Consider the following 17,789-nt stretch of genomic DNA (forward strand, 5'->3'; position numbering starts at 1 on the left):
AAATGGAGCTTATATAATAATTCTGTGCATTAAAATGTCTGATGCTTATAATCTTATTAGTTGGCATTTAAGTAAGATACAGACAAGATGACAGGGCACCAGCAACAAGGACTCTATGTGTCTATACACATGACTGGAAACAAGTAAGTGGGCAGTTAAAAGAGCCCTCAAATTTGGGGACTTCCCTGGCGGTCCAGTGGTTAGGACTCCGCACTTCCACTATAGGGGCACGGGTTTGATCCCTGGTCAGGGAACTAAGATCCCACATGCTACGCAGCCAAAAAAAAAAAAAAAGAGCCCTCAAATTTACCTGCAGTGAGAGTCTACAGATAGATCTCCTATCGGTAATACAAAATATCTACCTTCCAGAAACTTGCCAAACTACCGCCCAATACTTATCAAACGTTTGGGTGAAACAAATCATGAGGGAGGACTGCTGGAAGAACATGCATTCCCTTCCTCAAATGAGAGACTCTAAAGTCTATCCCAGGATTAAGCCAGCAGAGCCGTGGGCCTGGATCACACTGCTCTGACACTGGCAGAACTGTGTTCACTGAACTGTGTGTTGGTTTAATGACTCTGGCTGACACTGATGAACACTCTAAGAAGGGTCATTAGAAATTAATCACAGACTTCCCTGGTGGTCCAGTGTTTAAGAGTCCGTGCTGCCACTGCAGGGGGCACGGGTTCGATCCCTCGTCAGGGAACTAAGATCCCGCATGCCGCACAGCACAGCCAAAAAGTAAAAAATTAAAAAGAAATGAGGGCTTCCCTGGTGGCGCAGTGGTTGAGAGTCCACCTGCCGATGCAGGGGACACAGGTTCGTGCCCTGGTCCGGGAAGATCCCACATGCCGCGGAGCGGCTAGGCCCGTGAGCCATGGCCGCTGAGCCTGCGCATCCGGAGCCTGTGCTCCGCAACGGGAGAGGCCACAACAGTGAGAGGCCCGCGTACTGCAAAAAAAAAAAAAAAAAAAAAGAAAAGAAATGAACTTCTATCAACTAACATTACATTGTTAATCAATATTAAAAAAAAAAAAGTAAAAAAAAAAAAAGAAATTAATGGCTGTGTCAGCTACAAACTGGCACTTGCCATCTACCTCTACAAGGACTAAATCACATGCTGCTGCAGCTGCTGACTTTCAACTCCCCCTGAAAGGAGTTCAGGGTGGAGAGCAGAAATGAGGCCCTCCATGCTCTGGGAAAAACTGGCAGAACAGGTCTTCAGATAGTTAATATTTTCAGGAGACCATTTTATGAGCCCAATTCTTGCATCTCCTCGTATCTAGAAAAGCACTCAATTCCTTCATGGTGACGTCTGCTCCTCGGGATTAGCAGTAACCTTCACGAGACTAGCAGAAACCTTCTGCAAAAAAATATGTGCTTGATTGTGTATACTCCCCCTTCACCAAAATCACATATATACTGACCTCCCCCATTACGTCTTTGGAGCAGTTTCTCAGAGCTACCTGAGATGCTGTCTCCCAAGTTATAGTTCTCATTTTCTCCCAAATAAAACTTAACCCTCAACTCTCACATTGTGCATTTTTTTAAGTCAGCAGCTGTCAGGAACATTAATGCTGCCAGGAAGTTGTTGACGACATTGTTTATACCACACAATATCCTCTCGATCGGCCAGAGGAGGAAATTTCTCTCTGATGGACGTATCAAAAGGAGCTTCTCTTCTGAGTGATCTGTGTCTGCCTCACGCCCCTGACTGTGGCTCCCTCTCTGCCTTGCCTGCTTGGAAGCTTGGAGCCAAAAGCCCAGAGCAGGAATACTGGATGTTTTTACAGCATGCAACTTGTGTTCTTTCATTTTTTCCTTCCCAATATTTTCTTCTTTACTATAATTTCTTTGTGCTCTATTTCTGTAAGGTATCTTCAACCCTTTTTAAAAATTCTATAGAGTATACAGAAGTCAGTCAATGCTTTTACTGATAAAGGTGATAGCCTGATTATTACTAAGACCTAACATCACACATCAGACCTCATAAGAAAGTAGTTCCATTCATAGCAAGGAAGACAATTAGCAAAATAATTACACAAAGTCCTAGTGACATTTCCATTGTTAATGCTGATAAACTGTTTAAGGTTAGATGCTCAATTCAGTGATTATTAGTCTCTATAAGTTAATGTAAATTTCCGTATATGAACATGATACAATGTGGCCTACATCTCTCAGGTTGAACCTAGGTTCCACTCATGTCTTTAGTCAAAATAAGATCTACTTAAACTTGCAATTAAGCATATAATTACATTTCATGCTCACACTGACATACATGCTGCTGGTAATCTGTGGACTCCTATAATTGCCCTTGGGCCCCCCTCCCCCAGATCTCCAGGGGATGGATACAGGAACGAGGGGCACCATGCAAGCTCCTGCCTGGCTAGGGCCAGAAATTCTGTGCTTCCTCAACATCCTGCAAGACTGCTCTTTTGCAAGTTTCTATCACAGAGCTCTGCTATTATCTCTTCTATAAGAACCTCCAGGCTGAGGCCCTGATTCATTTTCTTCAAGCTAACATGACCCAAAACCCTTTTGTGATGACCTTTGTAGTTGTTCTCTTCCAAATAGGGACAGTAGTTAATAAGGTTTTTCATTGCCCTAAAATCAGAACTGGTATGTTCCAGGCTGAGCTCAGAAGCAACAGGAAAAACAAAAACTCAGACTTCATTTTCAGTGAGATCAGGAGGGAGATCAATTTGCAGACAACAAAATACATGTAAGGGCTTCCAAAAACAGCAGAGACCAGGCAGAAGCCAAGGAGGGAAAACGTGAAGAGAACAAGCATGGAAAGCAGGAGGCGGGCGCTCTTGGGGGCAGTGTGTCAAAAAGCTCAGGCAGAAAATCACTTCCTGAGGGTCAGGGACTCACCCTCAAGTACATCGGTACATTTGGGAACTGGGGTGAGCAGGGCTGGCTTCTTTGGTTCGGAGAAGCAAGGGAGGTGAGGCTACAATTATACAGAATCACACAGATGAGCTGTGTGTGCAGGAAGCTTTCTGTTTCTGTAAAGCAGCGGAGAGAGCCTTGACTCTCCCAAGTGAATCACAGGAATTATTGTTATTGAGAAAAATGACCATTTTTCATCCCTAAAAAATGTTAAGTGAAGCAACCGCCTCTGTGAAGGAAGACCACAAAGTAGAAGTTGAGAAGAGACAACAGGAAGAGAGGAAATGTGATCTGGGAAGAAGGGAAAAAAATCCAGAGAAATGAAGACAAAACGGGGAGGAACTCAACGGAAAATAGGCACCTTGGAAAGCACAGGAAGGGAAAGGGAGATTTGAAGTGAGATGGAAACAAAGAAAGAAGTTAGAAAGATTAAAGACCAAGGGGGAAAGCGGGGTGGTGGTGGTGGGATGAATTGGGTGATTGGGATTGACATGTATACACTGATATGTATAAAATAGATAACTAATAAGAACCTGCTGTATAAAAAAAAAATAAAGTTCAAAAAAAAGATTAAAGAGAATGACAGAAACCAAAGTGAGATAAAAGGAGAATCAATAAATATATAACTAGAGTTCTCAAAAAAGGAAACTAAGCCAAAGGAATAGAACAAATCCTTCAAGTATAATCTATAAAGATAGAAGAACCCTTGATGGGACTTCCCTGGCAGTCCAGTGGTTAAAGCTCTGCACTTCCAATGCAGGGGGCACAGGTTCGATCTCTGGTCGGGGAACTAAGATCCCATGTACCCCGTGGTCAAAAAATTAAATACATTTAAAAAAAAAAAAGACAGAGGAACCCTTGAAAGGTACACTGTGTGCCAAGGAAAACTAACCCAGGGTGGTTACTAATGAGACAGGGGACAACAAGGTAAAAAGATCGAATCACTTATATGGGGGAAGAAAATCAACCAGTCTCAAATTTCTCTCCGGAAACATTCAATCCCTGCAGATCATACAGCAAGAGCTACAAGACATGCAAGCAAAGAAAACGGATGTGAAGGATTTTACGTTCAACAAAACTGTCCTTCAAGCATAAAGTTTACAGGCCAACAGCTTTGAATATACACAAGTTCACAGAATACTGTTCCTATGACCCTTCTTGAGGAAACTATTGGGAGATGAAATTCGGTCAACCACGAGACAAAGGCAATGCTAGAGCAAAAGGACTGGGGCTGAACAGATACATTTAACTTTAGAACAACGTCTAAAACTACTGTGGCAGTTAGAGGGAAAAAAGAGAATGTCAATGTTACACAGACATGTAGAAATGACATGCTAACCAAAATTGGGGTTGTGGGGAAGAAACTGGGATATAGGATATATTCATTAACTGCCTCATCTGTATATCTGGGCGTCCAAAGGTTATCATTTAAAACTGGCAAATCATGTAACTGAAGTATAAGAGTCTTTAACAGTACAAAAATAAACATTATTGTAGATAAGATTACTGACTGAAATGAGGGGAGTAAGGCAGGGAGCAACTATCTCTGTCAAATGTTAAAACATAAAATCTCAATACAGTAAGTCCCCTACATACGAACCTTCAAGTTACGAACTTTCAAAGACATGAACGTGCCCCTGGATGCCAGCTGTTGTACTCTACTACTGTACTTTTCAAGGTACTGTACTTTCAAACTAAAAATGTTTTATTTTTTGTGTTTGTTTGTTATGTATTATTTGTGTGAAAAGTATTATAAACCTGTTACAGTACAATACCACATAGCCGATTGTGTTAGTTGGGTACCTAGGCTAACTTTGTTGGACTTAATGAACAAACTGGACTTACGCACATGCTCTCGGAACAGAACTTGTTTGTATGTAGGGGACTTACTGTAATTAAAACATTAATAGACAATCAGACCAATGAAACAAAACCAAACCTCCAGAAATAGACTCAGTAGACATGTGAGTTCAGAATTTAATACATGTGAATTCAGAACTTAATTCAGGTGGCTCGTGAATAGACAGACCAGTGGAACAGAAAAAAATCATCTCTATGACCATGGGAATTTAACATATGTTGAATATAAGGGTAGCCTCTCCAATCCATGGAGAAAAGACACCACATCCAAAAGACACCAGCATTCATGATGCTGGGAACAATCAGTTAAGTCAAATGGAAAAATTTCAGTTGGACCCATACTAGGACAGATCTCAAATAGATCAAAGATTTAAAGGGAAAAAAATTAGTACTGAACTATTAGACAAGAATATGAGAGAACTCCTTTATAATGTGGGAGCCTTTAGACATGATGCTTAATTTGTGTGATTATCTTCCTCTGCCACCTCACTGCAGAGGCCCATCTGAGCAGAATCCTGACCCAATAAGCCCCTCACTGTCTGCTGCTTAAGGACCAGTCCTATCCTCCTTTACGCAGACAAAGATTCAAGACTGTTATACTCCAGGGAAGGCCAAAGGAAGGTTGAGAGTTCTTTTAAGTTGGTCTCTGATAACACAGAGGCACGGGAGCCTTTCTAAAGGACAGAAAAGAGCACCCTTCGGGCGATCTGACTTAACAAGGGCCTCCAAATGGGAAAAAAAAATCACTGAGCTGGGAAGGATGAGGGATCCTGGTTCCTCCCAAGCTCCTCCTCAAGAAAAGGTGACACTGGTGAAATCAAGAGTATAGAGTACATTCAACTGTGGGCAATTCTCTTTTTTTGTGGGTGGTCAATTAAGAAAGTGAAAACTCAGAAGCTGATGTGGTCAGATAAAAGGGGAATATCATCAACATATTAATGGGTAGAGATGGGATGAGATGGTAGGAGCTGGGAATTTTCTTTAAAAAGGAACTTCACCAGTAGAAAGAGTGTTTGCTATTTCAAAATGAGCATATTTTGTGGATGAGACTGGATACAGGGAGGCAGGCTTCTGAGGAAGCAGGCTTGTGAGCAAGCGGTTGGACGGCCAGATCTCCAGTAGAGAAAACTCAGAGATGAGTCAGGCATTAAGGAAACAGGAAAGAAGGGGTCTCATTTGCTAAATGTTTTGATCTCCCCCGAAACTACTAGAGCAAATTCATAGAGACAGAAATCAGAATGGTGGTTGCCAGGGGTTGTGGGGAGAGAAGGGGAGTTAGTGTTTTTTTTTTTTAAATAGATTTTATTTAGTTATTTAGTTATTTTTGGCTGCGTTGGGTCTTCGTTGCTGCGCGTGGGCTTTCTCTAGTTGCAGTGAGCAGGGGCTCTTTGTTGCGGTGCATGGGCTTTTCATTGCGGTGGCTTCTTCTGTCACGGAGCATGGGCTCTAGGCACGCGGGCCTCAACAGTTGTGGCATACGGGCTTAGCTGCTCTGCGGCATGTGGGATCTTCCTGGACCAGGAATTGAACCCGTGTCCCCTGCATTGGCAGGCAGATTCTTAACCACTGTGCCACCAGGAAAGCCCGGAGTTACTGTTAATGGGTATAGAGTCTCAGTTTGGGAAGAGGAAAAATTTCTGGAGATGGATGGTGGTGACGGCTGCACAACAATGTGAATGTACTTAATGCCACTGAACTATACACCTAGAAATGGTTAAAATGGTAATCTTATGTTATATATTTTACCACCATAACAAGAAAAAAGAATTTATGGCCCTTATATATCATTTTATGTACTCTTAGCAAATTTAAAATAGTTGATACCTTACTAGAAAAATTCTGGAATTAATTTTAAAAGATGAAGTTAATGCTCAAAAAGGCAGAGAATTCTTAGAAACACTATTCAATTTCTGATGGCCTAACAGGCAAAAGAAGAGTATCTTGCTTTAATGGGTATTTCCCTGGTAATTTGTAAGGTTGAACATCTTTTCATATGGATATAATTTGTTTTTATTCATTTCTAAATTGCCGGACCATATCTTTTACCTTCTATTCTACTGGGTTGACAATTTCTTATGAATTGTAGATGCTCTTACAGAGCAAGATTTTGACTCTTATCTGCTACACTGCAGACTTTGTTACAGATATTTCCTCCCAGTCTGTGCATTTTCGTTGAACTTTGTTCATAGTATCTTATTTATTTATTTTTGGCTGTGTTGGGTCTTCGTTGCTGCACACATGCTTTCTCTAGTTGCGGCGAGCAGGGGCTACTCTTCGTTGCAGTGTTCAAGCTTCTCATTGTGGTGGCTTCTCTTGTTGTGGAGCACTGGCTCTAGGCATGCGGGCTTCAGTAGTTGTAGCATGCGGTCTCAGTAGTTGTGGCTCACGGGCTCTAGAGCGCAGGCTCAGTAGTTGTGGCACACGGGCTTAGTTGCTCCACAGCATGTGGGATCTTCCCGGACCAGGGCTCGAACCCGTGTCCCCTGCATTGGCAGGTGGATTCTTAACCACTGCACCGCCAGGGAAGTGTCCACAGTATCTTTTTAACATAAAAGATTTTTTCTGTTTCCATGAGTTCAATTTAGCTTTGACGATTTCTGTCTTGTTTAAGATTAAGAAGTCCCACCCCACTGCAAGATTACAAAAATCCTCTCCTATAGCTGATTCCAGATCTTTTACAGTATACATCTATAACTCATCTGGAATTGATTTCTGTGTAACTTGTGAAGTAGAGATCCAGTTTTAGTTTTTTCAAAGGGTCAGAACACTGTCCAAACACCATCCACTGAACGGTCCATCCACTGAATGATTCCTGAATTGCCATAGGGCCCTTATTGGTTACTAGACAATTGCAGCTCGGTCTAAATCAATGGATCTTGTATTTTCCTGCCCTTGACATGGGCTCTAGACTCACATGCACAGCACATTCCCATGGAATGCTTGTCCTTGAACTGGGCCACGTGTGTCCTCCTGCCTGGTCAGAGGCCTCTGCTTTCTCTCCCATGCTACAAAGCGTACCAGAATAAGTGTAAGGAAAATTGCTGTCAATATGGGGATAAGCCTGAATTTGCTGTAATTTATCTATAACAATGACATAACTGGTCACACACTTTGGTGCTTTAATGTGTGTTAAGCTCAGAATTCTTGTAAGGTCCTTCCCCCCTGATTGTGACATACCGCTGTGTCTCAACACCATGGTCAGAGCCACTGGTCTAAAATGCAGAAGTGGGTCTGTAATTCTGATACAGCTGATGCCCAAGTGGGGCTCTCCCTATCGGGGCGCTGCCCTGGCAAGACTGGCGGGAACCTGATAGCGCCTGAGTAACTGAGACCGTTGTTCCCCCTGAACTCTGACTGCCTGAAAGACAAAGCGCTGGTCAAAACAGCAAGGAGATGTTATTGGTTTAAATGAATGATTGCCAAACAGTTACGGTTATATGTTAATGTTACATCTGAGAGTTCTGTATGGTATACACTTCAAATATTTAAGTGAACTGAAAGTGTTTTTGTCTTGAAACTGAGAATTGTGGCTTTAAAAAGACATATACCTTTACAACTCTGCACCGCTCTTCACTCCCCTTATTAACAAACATGAAAGTATTTGCTCATTTGCTGTCACCAAGGGAGCATTTTTGCTGGGCCAGCAAGCTCAAGATAGGTAAGCTGCTGCCTGTGCCCACCAAAAGCCAGGTGTGATGCTGAGGATGGCTGGAGAGGTCAGCTGTGACTCTCAGCTCACCTGTTGGACAAGAGTAGGTTTGAAGTTGATAATCTCCATTCCTGACTAGTCTAGAGGAGTGCTTCTCGAACTTCACAGTGCATGTGAAATCACCTGGAGATCTTGGTGAATGCAGATTCTGCTTCAGTGGGGCTGGGCTGAGACTGAGGTATGCCTTTCTAGCAAGCTCCCAGGTGACACCTATGTTTTTGGTGCATGGACCACATTCTGAGTAACAAGGCTCTAGAGCAGTGGTTTTTAAACTTCACTGCATCTTAGAACCACCTGGGAAGCTTTCAAAACTCCCTTGCCTGGGCCACACCCCCATGCCAACTAAATCAGAAAATCAGAATCCCTGGAGTGGGTTCCAGGACCCCAATGAGAAGTCTGAGAACCATAGGCCTAGCACAGTGGTTCTCAAACTGGTGGCTGAATCAGGATCACCTGGAGGGCTTGTTAAACCCACGTGCTGGACACCGCCCCCAGAGTTTCCGGTTCAGTAGGTCTGAAGGGAGGCCCGGGGATTTCATTTTTAACACACTTCCAGATGATGCTGATGGCACAGGGACCCCACACTAATGGTCAGAGGATTTATATGTCACGAATCTATCAATTTTGAGCCCCATAATTTCCCCTTTGCTCCCCTCTGAAGGCAGCAGTTTCTTTTTCGGGTGGTGGGGCTTCTATGAGATAAAATGAATCTGTTAGGGACTTCCCTGGCGGTCCAGTGGTTAAGACTCCGAGCTTCCACTGCAGGGGGCTTGGGTTCGATCCCTGGTCGGGTAACTAAGATCCTGCAAGCCGTGCTATTCAGCCAAAAAAAAAAAAAAAAAAAAGAATCTGTTAGGAGAGGAGCATTTCCCCTTTCAGCCTGATGCTGCAACCACACTGGTCTGGGGTTATCTTGGGGAGGCTGCTGCGGCATGAGTCCACTGGTCTCCGGGCTCTAAAGGTATTTTTCCGCTTACTTCATACAGAAAGTGAGATGAGGGTGGGTAGAGCAATTAGAGAACAGTTCAAGGACAAGCTGTCTCAACTCTAGTGACTATACTTTCTGAACCGAAAATGAGGCCATACAATTTGAGAAACGACTTCTGGCCCCAGGGCCCAGGCCTCTTACAGACCGATGTGAGACATTCTGAGAGGTATGGTTTGGCTGCCAGCTATTGGAATTTGAGACATTTTGATGCTTTACAAGGACAAATACTCAAGATTGCCCTGGAAAATTGGGGTTCTCATTCTCCAAGTCACCAGAAAAAAAAGGAAGTGTATTGGGTTTTACATCAGTAATTTGTAACCAGAAACACAGGTAACTAGTGCTTTTCATAAATGGTCTTTCAACAGGCCTGTGAAACAGGCTAAAAACACAGCTGCCAGGCGTGAACCATGTGGGCCAATCTCATCTAAAAAGAAAGAGCACAGGACTTCTCTGGTGGTGCAGTGGTTAAGAATCTGCCTGCCAACGCAGGGGACACGGGTTCGAGCCCTGGTCCGGGAAGATCCCACATGCCGTGGAGCAACTAAGCCCGTGTGCCACAACTACTGAGCCTGCGCTCTAGAGCCTGCAAGCCACACCTACTGAAGCCTGCGCGCCTAGAGCTCATGCACCGCAACGAAGAGTAGCCCCTGCTCGCCGCAACTAGGGAAACTCCATACACAGCAACGAAGAACCAACACAGCCAAAAACAAATAAATAAATTTATTTTTTAAAAAATAAAAAGAAAGAGCACATCACTGGATGGATGGTCTCCACAGGACCAGTGATGCCCTACTGCGGCTTCCACGTCCAGCCCACAACAGTTTCATTTTCTTTGGCATTTGTGCGCTGGTGGCCACATCCAAGACCAGCTCCCCGGTGCAAGAGACCTCCAGGCAACTGTCCTCCCTGGGGTGTGGATTCACCATACCTTAGGTTTCCAAATCCAAAGCTTGTCCCTTCAAGTAAATGCTGCCAGTCCCATGGACTACTCCTACCAGTTTGGCTGGATAACAACAGGTGAAAAAGGCCACGTACTGGTTTATTCTCAGGCCATGAAGGGAGATATCCTTGAGCCTCTGGAATCTGAGAAACGGCAATAGTACCCACCTCCATACTCAGAAACATGTTCTCTATGTTTATAAACATCTTGGTTAACAGCATAAATATGATAATATTCACTGAGTTTGCTGAATATAAACAAAGGATTAATACAGAGCTTCCAAGAATGAAAACCTAAGAGTAGGTGCTCTCTTGCTGGACTAAGCCGCTTGACTTGCCTACCAGCCTAAGAATTCTCCCAGGTCTAAGCTGCAGTCCTACCTAGTCTCCCTTTCTAGATTTGGAAATATACCTGGCTACGTTCTGCCAACTTTGGGCTTGACCTTTTTTTTTTTTTTTTAAGATATTTTTGATATGGACCATTTTTAAAGTCTTTGAATTTGTTACAGTATCGCTCCTGTTTTATGTTTTGGTTTTTTGGCCACGAGGCATGTGGGATCTTAGCTCCCCAACCAGGGACTGAACCTGCACCCCCTGCATTGGAAGGCGAAGTCCCAACCACTGGACCGCCAGGGAAGTCCCGACCCCATTTTGTTTTAAAACAAACATTAGCTTGGCTTTCTCAAGGAGAGGCAGATAAGCCTGGAAGGAAGCAGCTATCTGCCTCCTTCATGGACCCAGCAGGTGAGCTTCTCCACACCTGCAGGGAGGCTCGAAGGATTCATTTCCTCATCCCGACAATACTTACTGGGTCCCCACTATGTATAGGGCACTGTGCTGGGTACTGTGAGAGCTTAAAAAAAAAAGAAAAAGAAAAAGGTTAAGAAAAAGATAGGTTCCTTGACTTTGGGGATTTTATAGGTTCCTAGAAGAAATAAGATAAGTATTCATACAAACAGAATACGATACAAGACAGAATACGATACAAAGCCAAAAGAGGAGGAGAATCCAAATGTTCTGGGGGAGATGACTTCTAGCAGAGGTGATCAGAGATGCTCTCAGGCGGGTGGAACTGGGGACAGGAAACAGGGGCCGGAGGGACAGCTTTATGGAGCAGGTCTCCAAAGGTGTGCACTCAAAGGAAGACCAGGATTTTATCACACAGGGATGGACAAGGCCACTCCAAGTCAAAACTCAGGAGCACAGGTGAATGCCAGCAAATACAGATTATGTTCAAGAAACAGCAAGATCTGGTCTGAATGAAGCAAGAGCTGTGGCAAGGGGATCAGAGGAGGACCAGCCATGGGCACCTGGGCCAGGTCACACAGGGCCACGGGCTGCAAGCAGGACAAAGAGGTCATGGTTGATTTGGAGACACTGGGGAACTCAAGAAGATTTTTAAGCAGGAGAGTGCCCAATCACTCAGGTAGGAGTGGAGCAATGCAGGGGAAAGAGGCTGAAGGCAGGTTCCCTTTGGAGGCTGCTGCAAGAGTTCAGGTGAAATACCAAGAGCCTGAAATAGGGCTGGGTATGGGGATCAAAATGCCCTTGGGAAACACAAAGAGAGATGAGCTTTACCACTTAAACTATTAATATAGGTCCAATCTCAACTGGAATTTTAAGATATTTTAACTGTGAACACCTAGAGGTGCCTGCTAGTCAAATATTAAACAACCACTGTCTAGCCAGGCCTTGAAAATGTGCTGGGTAAATGTGACCAAAGGTCCCGAGCTAGACAAACAGACTAGAGATCAAGCGGTCTTACGTTGAGTAAATGTTTGAGAAGGGATGGAGATCACTGAAGAGGTTCCTCTGAGTAATCATAAGGCAGGTCAGGAGCATGTGTTAGACAAATGAAAACCAACAAAGACGATCTCAGTGGCAGAAATGAGAGCACTGACGAGCCCACTGAGTCTGGGACATTCCCCATCCGGGATGTTCCGTGAAAGATGAAAGGCACAAAGCCCCTCCAGCAAGCCAGGTGGGGAGGGCTGTCACAGTGGGAGCCTGTCACTGCCTCAGAGACACCTGATGAGACTTGACGCCCTGCTTTGTGACTTCCCCAACTGAACAGTAACCCCAGAGGTTTCTCCTCAGCCTTCCACCCCTCTGGCCTCTCTTTAGCATCTCACTGAAGAGCCTGAGGTTCATCACAAACTCGTTACATAGTGAACAGGTTTTTAAACAGGATGAGAGGCTTTTGCTTTTTTAAGTAGGAAGAGTAAAATTAAAAGCTATTTTTCAGGGCCAAAGAAAATCAGGTATTTTGCTTCAAATAAAACCTGGGATCTACCAAACACACGTGGAAGCAAACAGACTGGAGTTTGAATGCCGGCTCCATCACTAACCAGCTGTGTGACCTCAGGGAAGAGCTTGACCTTGCTGAACTTCCATTTCCTCATCTGTAAAATGACAGTTCCACCCACCTCACGGAATTATCAGCAAGATGGACATGTGAGGTGCTCAGTGAAGGCCTGGGCTCACAGGTGGCCCTCCACGACCACCCTTTTCTCCAAAGGACAGCTTTATACTCACATCTCCCAAGTCCCTGGGCATTGTTACAACTCTGTCCCCAAACCACCTTCCCTTTCCAGCCTTCTGAATCCTCTAGACTAGATGCCTCTGAGTTAGTCACCTTTGTCTTACTCCTCATCTGCAGCCCCTCTTTCCAACATCACACCGGCAACTATGACTTTGCATCAGATGTGACGAAATGCTTAAGAACATTAGCCACGTCCTCAGACCCCTGAGCTGGCATCCTGGTTCAGCCTCGTACTAGCTGCGCGACCTTAAGGGAGTCACTTATCTTCCCGGGTGATGATAATTCCGCTTGTCTCCAAGCTGCAGCACAGCTTCCTGCACCCAGGAGTCGTCTTCCAGGATCATGGCGGCGACCTCCTCCTCCTGGTCATCTTCCTCTTGAGGGACCTGGACTAAGGGGCTCAGGGGAGTGGTTCCTCTCAGCACCTCCGAGGCCATCATCCACGTTCTTGGGGGAATCACTCAGGCTTCTAACCTTGACCTTCAGTCTTCTCCAGCCAGGCTCTCTGAGAGTTTACGTGAGTTTTGCATATCAGATGCTAGGCACACTGGCTGGCCCACAAAAAGGATCCATCAGTGCTGGCTAGGGTTACTATTAGTTCTTTCTCACATGCGTCCAGTCTCCTCCTCTTCCCCTGCAGTCCCCACCTTGGACCCACCCCTATCACTGCCCATCCAGCATCCAGACGGCTTCCTGGCTGCTCTCCTCCCTCTGGCCTCTCCCTCCTGTAATCAAACCTGCATCCTGTTGCTAAGTTCAGCTTCCTCCCATGCCCCTGGGGCCCTAGTTTAGAATTTGCTGAGGCCAAAGACATTTGGTCTAAGCCTCACCCACCCTTCCCCCAGACCCTATTTCCTACCCCTTCCTAAAGACACACTTTCCACTCCAATCAGCCAGCCTTCCTTATATGGTCATCCCACCGATCCCACACCGGTCCACCCTTCTGAGCCTCAGCTCCACTGGGATGCCACACCCTCCCCCTGCCCTGCGCCTTTCCAAACCCCCCTCCAGCTCAACTCCTGCTCAAGTGTCACATCCTCTGTGAAGCCTTCTCTGACCTCTCCTCTCCTCTCCCCACTCCGTTCCCTGAACATCCTCACAGAGGCAGCCATTGGTTCCTGGGGGTCCTGAAACAGTCCTAGGGGCACAGGTAGATCTGAAGTAAATATCTGGTAAGCAAGGCAGTCCAGTTTACAACTGAAGACCAGAATGGAGGCAGAGTGGTTGAACGGCGTGCATGGGTCCCACAACGTATTAATAACACAAGAGACAAATATATTAACTGTTGCAAAAAGCTCAGGTTTGGAATTACTCTTTTAAGAGCCTGGGATGACTTTATACCACAGATAAGTCCCTAGTTATTAGCTGGCTTACTCGTCATTCACCTTGATGTCACAAAAATAATCACTTTTTTAAAACAGGATTTGGTTTTTCTAATTGCTGGAACTTAAATATTTGGAAGTTTATTGCACAACTGGGTGAAAGTGCCAAGGGGTGGTTTATGGGGGTCTTCAGCCCCTCACCCCATAACCTCCATCAGCTTCCCAACCGCTCCAACTACACACAAAAAAACTGTGCTAACTACGTAAATCAGGCTCTGAGAATAGTCCTCTAAGCCCCTCTTATACTGAAATTCTGGAACTGTCACTGCACACAACCAGGGCATTTTGGGGTGACAATGTGCTGATCACCTGCAGACAGAGTAGAGGGATGGGGCTGACCCGAACTCAGTCCTGGATACCACCTTCTCCTCCTCTGCAAACACCACACTCTTCCATCTCAGAGGGCTGCTCCCACCCTCTCCCTACGAGGTTCTGCATCTCACCACTGTCCCGAAGGGTCTGGGTCAAATCTTCCACCAGGGCCACCGCCTCCTCGCTGCTCTCGGGCCGATGCTCTTGCAGCCAGGCCTGAATTTCCCTTGGCAGCACGGTCAGCATTTGCTCCTTGGTGTGCACCTCTGGCCTCAGCCAGCGCCGGCAGAGCTCTCGAAGACGGCCAAGGGCACCCTGTGGCCCTCCGGCCACCTCCTCATGGGGGCTGCCCTTGCCGGCGCTCTGGGGAAAGGGCTCCGACTCAGGGCCATCCTCCTGCAGCACAGCTTCCTGCACCCAGGAGTCGTCTTCCAGGATCATGGTGGCGACCTCCTCCTCCTGGTCATCTTCCTCTTGAGGGACACGGACTAAGGGGCTCAGGGGAGTGGTTACTCTCGGCACCTCAGAGGCCATCATCCACGTTCTGGGGGGAATCACTCAGGCTTCTAACCTTGACCTTCAGTCTTCTCCAGCCAGGCTCTCTGAGAAGACAGCACCCTCCTCAAATTTCAACAAGGAGTCTGGCTAAGAATGAGAAAGAGAACTAGAATCAATAAGTAAACTGTCCTAAAACAATCTAACTCACAGCAGCCCAGGTCAGGCCACCAAATGATTCTTACATCCGCAAATCAACAGAAGTTTCCTGTCCCTCTTAAAGGAAAAATGGCTTATTCCTGAAAACATCTCTATGGCAAGAGAAGTTAAGAAGAATCACAAGCACAAAAAATAGAGTAGTTTTCTTTCCAAAAGACCAAAGCATGAGTAACAGAAATTCAAAGTCCTCGCAAGAACCCAGGACTGAGTTATCCTGCCTTAAGTCAGTTCAGACTTGCTGCAGAGTGACCTTGACCTAACATACAACTCAGTCACACAACCTCACTGACCACCTAATAAGTAGAGATAATAACACCTATCCTTCTTATTTGAAGGGGACCTCTCAAGGATTTGCAAAGGATCAGATGTCAAGACACTTTGACGCTCACTGGAAGGAAGGAAATACCTCAACTGCATTATTACCATATTTTAAAATATGAAGTTTTAAAATGTTTGTACTCTTAGATCCAGCCTTGGCCCCTCAGGAATTTATTTTTTAAAATAACCATCTTTGTAAAGAGAAATTTATTTGCAAGGACACACACCATAACATTGTTTCTAATTGCAAAAAGAAAACTTGACACCTTAAAATTCCAGCAGCAGGAGAATGGTTAATTATGGCACATTCATACAGTAAAATATATTAAAAACTATGCTAATGTGGGACTTCCCTGGTTAAGAATCCTCCTGCCAATGCAGGAGACACGGGTTCGAGCCGTGGTCCAGGAAGAGCCCACATGCCACGGAGCAACTAAGCCCGTGCGCCACAGCTACTGAGCCTGCGGTCTAGAGCCTGAGAGCCACAACTACTGAGCCCGTGTGCCACAACTACTTAAGCCCGCGCGCCTAGAGCCCATGCTCCCCAACAAGAGATGCCACCGCAAAGAGAAGCCCGCTCACTGCAACGAAAAGTAGCTCCCGCTCGCAGCAACTAGAGAAAGCCCGCGCACAGCAACAAAGACCCAACGCAGCCGAAAATAAATAAACAAATAAATTAATTAATTAAATTAAATAAACTGTGCTAATGTAATAATGGCTACCTTTTGAGGGACCGTTACTGAGAAGGGGCTCAGTGGAGCTGGAAATGTTCTATATCTTGATTTAACAATGGTTGCATAAGAGCATACATATGATATTTAAGATTTGTGCACTCTGCTCTATGTATTTTTTAAAATTTTAAAATTATGCTGACAATAATTATTAATCATTAATTATTTAAAATAATCCTCATAATATGAAAATTAATGGATAAAAACAAAACCAGCAAGGCAAAAAAACCATAGACACAGTATGACCCCAATTCCTTTTGAAAATGAACACATACACAAGGAAAAAAAAAAACCTGGACAGAAATTCTACAAAATGTTGAGAGCAGTGAAATGACAAATTATTTAAAATAAAGACTAAAAGGCAATGAAAAGTTATTTTTAAAAATCGTCACTACATCGTAGGCTCAGATAACCCCCCCACACAAAAAAAATAGGGAAGGAAAAACTTTTTAAAAAAAGAACAAAAAAGAAAAGCTAGTGGAAACACCGAAGCTCTCAATATGTATTCACTAAATGGCTAAAAGAAACACAGGTATGACACAACTCTTAACTGGGAGCCCGGGAAAACCGTTCCTAGACAGTTAATTTGCTGTCTCACCTGGGGCAAGCCACGCCCCCTCTGAAGCTCAGTTTCCCCATCTGTAAAATGAGCTGCTCGGGATGTCGTCCACTGTGCCTTCCAGTCTAAACTCTGCGCCCCTGGTTGGATGTACACGGAGCTCACCGCTAGGGAGAAGAGTCCATGTCCGGTCGCTGAGCCAACCGGGCGCCTAAACCGGGAGAGCTGGGGCCCGCGGGACGGGGACAGAGCCCCCGACGCCCCTCCCCCAACAGGGCTGCCCGCACTGGCTCCAGGCCCGTTATCCCCTTGCCTCGGGCTGCTCTCTCGGCCCGCGCGGCTCCAGCTCTGGCTCTCCAGGCTCACCTCTCCAGAGACTAGATGCCAATCCCGCGGTCGTTCCGCGCGCAAAAGCGCCCCCGGGCACTGCCCGGCACCTCCGGAGTCAAGGTAGCTCAAGCCCGAGGGGCACCGAGAACAATGGACGGGAGAGGCCCGCCCTCCGCCGCGCTCATTGGCCACCGAGAACTGCACCTGGAAACTCTGCTTTCCTATTGGCGGATACGGACCCAGCCGGGCAGAGGGAGGGAGCCTGGGCCAAAGGCATTGTGGGAGGTGTAGTCCATCGAGCAGACTACGACCGCGGGGCACGGAGCAGAGTTTGGGATTGATACCCTGTGCAGTGCGGTAGGGCCAGAGGAAGAAAAATCTGCCGACTGGCAGTCAGGACCCCAGTGTGGGCCAGAGCTGTGACCTGGGACGGGTCATTTCACTTCTTTAAGTCCTCCATATAGTTCTCTATGAAAAGGGAAAGTTGAATGGACGCTCCCTTTCAGCCGTGA

The 17,789-nt window shown here is 45.6% G+C and overlaps 1 protein-coding gene across 1 annotated transcript in view; it reads right to left on the bottom strand.

Annotated features, from left to right (window-relative positions):
• Positions 1-17,430, bottom strand: part of ZSCAN2 (zinc finger and SCAN domain containing 2) — a 37,070-nt gene extending 19,640 nt beyond the window's left edge. Inside the window, 2 exon segments of the mRNA XM_027089404.1 lie at positions 14,757-15,270; positions 16,987-17,430. Coding sequence (XP_026945205.1) covers positions 14,757-15,162 — 406 coding nt within the window. The 5' untranslated portion in view covers positions 15,163-15,270; positions 16,987-17,430.
• Between the last annotated feature and the right edge of the window lie 359 nt (positions 17,431-17,789).

The sequence above is a fragment of the Aethalodelphis obliquidens genome, unplaced genomic scaffold, assembly GCF_003676395.1.
Source record: "Aethalodelphis obliquidens isolate GAN/ISIS:26980383/991018 unplaced genomic scaffold, ASM367639v1 scaffold65, whole genome shotgun sequence".
Taxonomy (NCBI): Eukaryota; Metazoa; Chordata; class Mammalia; order Artiodactyla; family Delphinidae; genus Aethalodelphis; species Aethalodelphis obliquidens.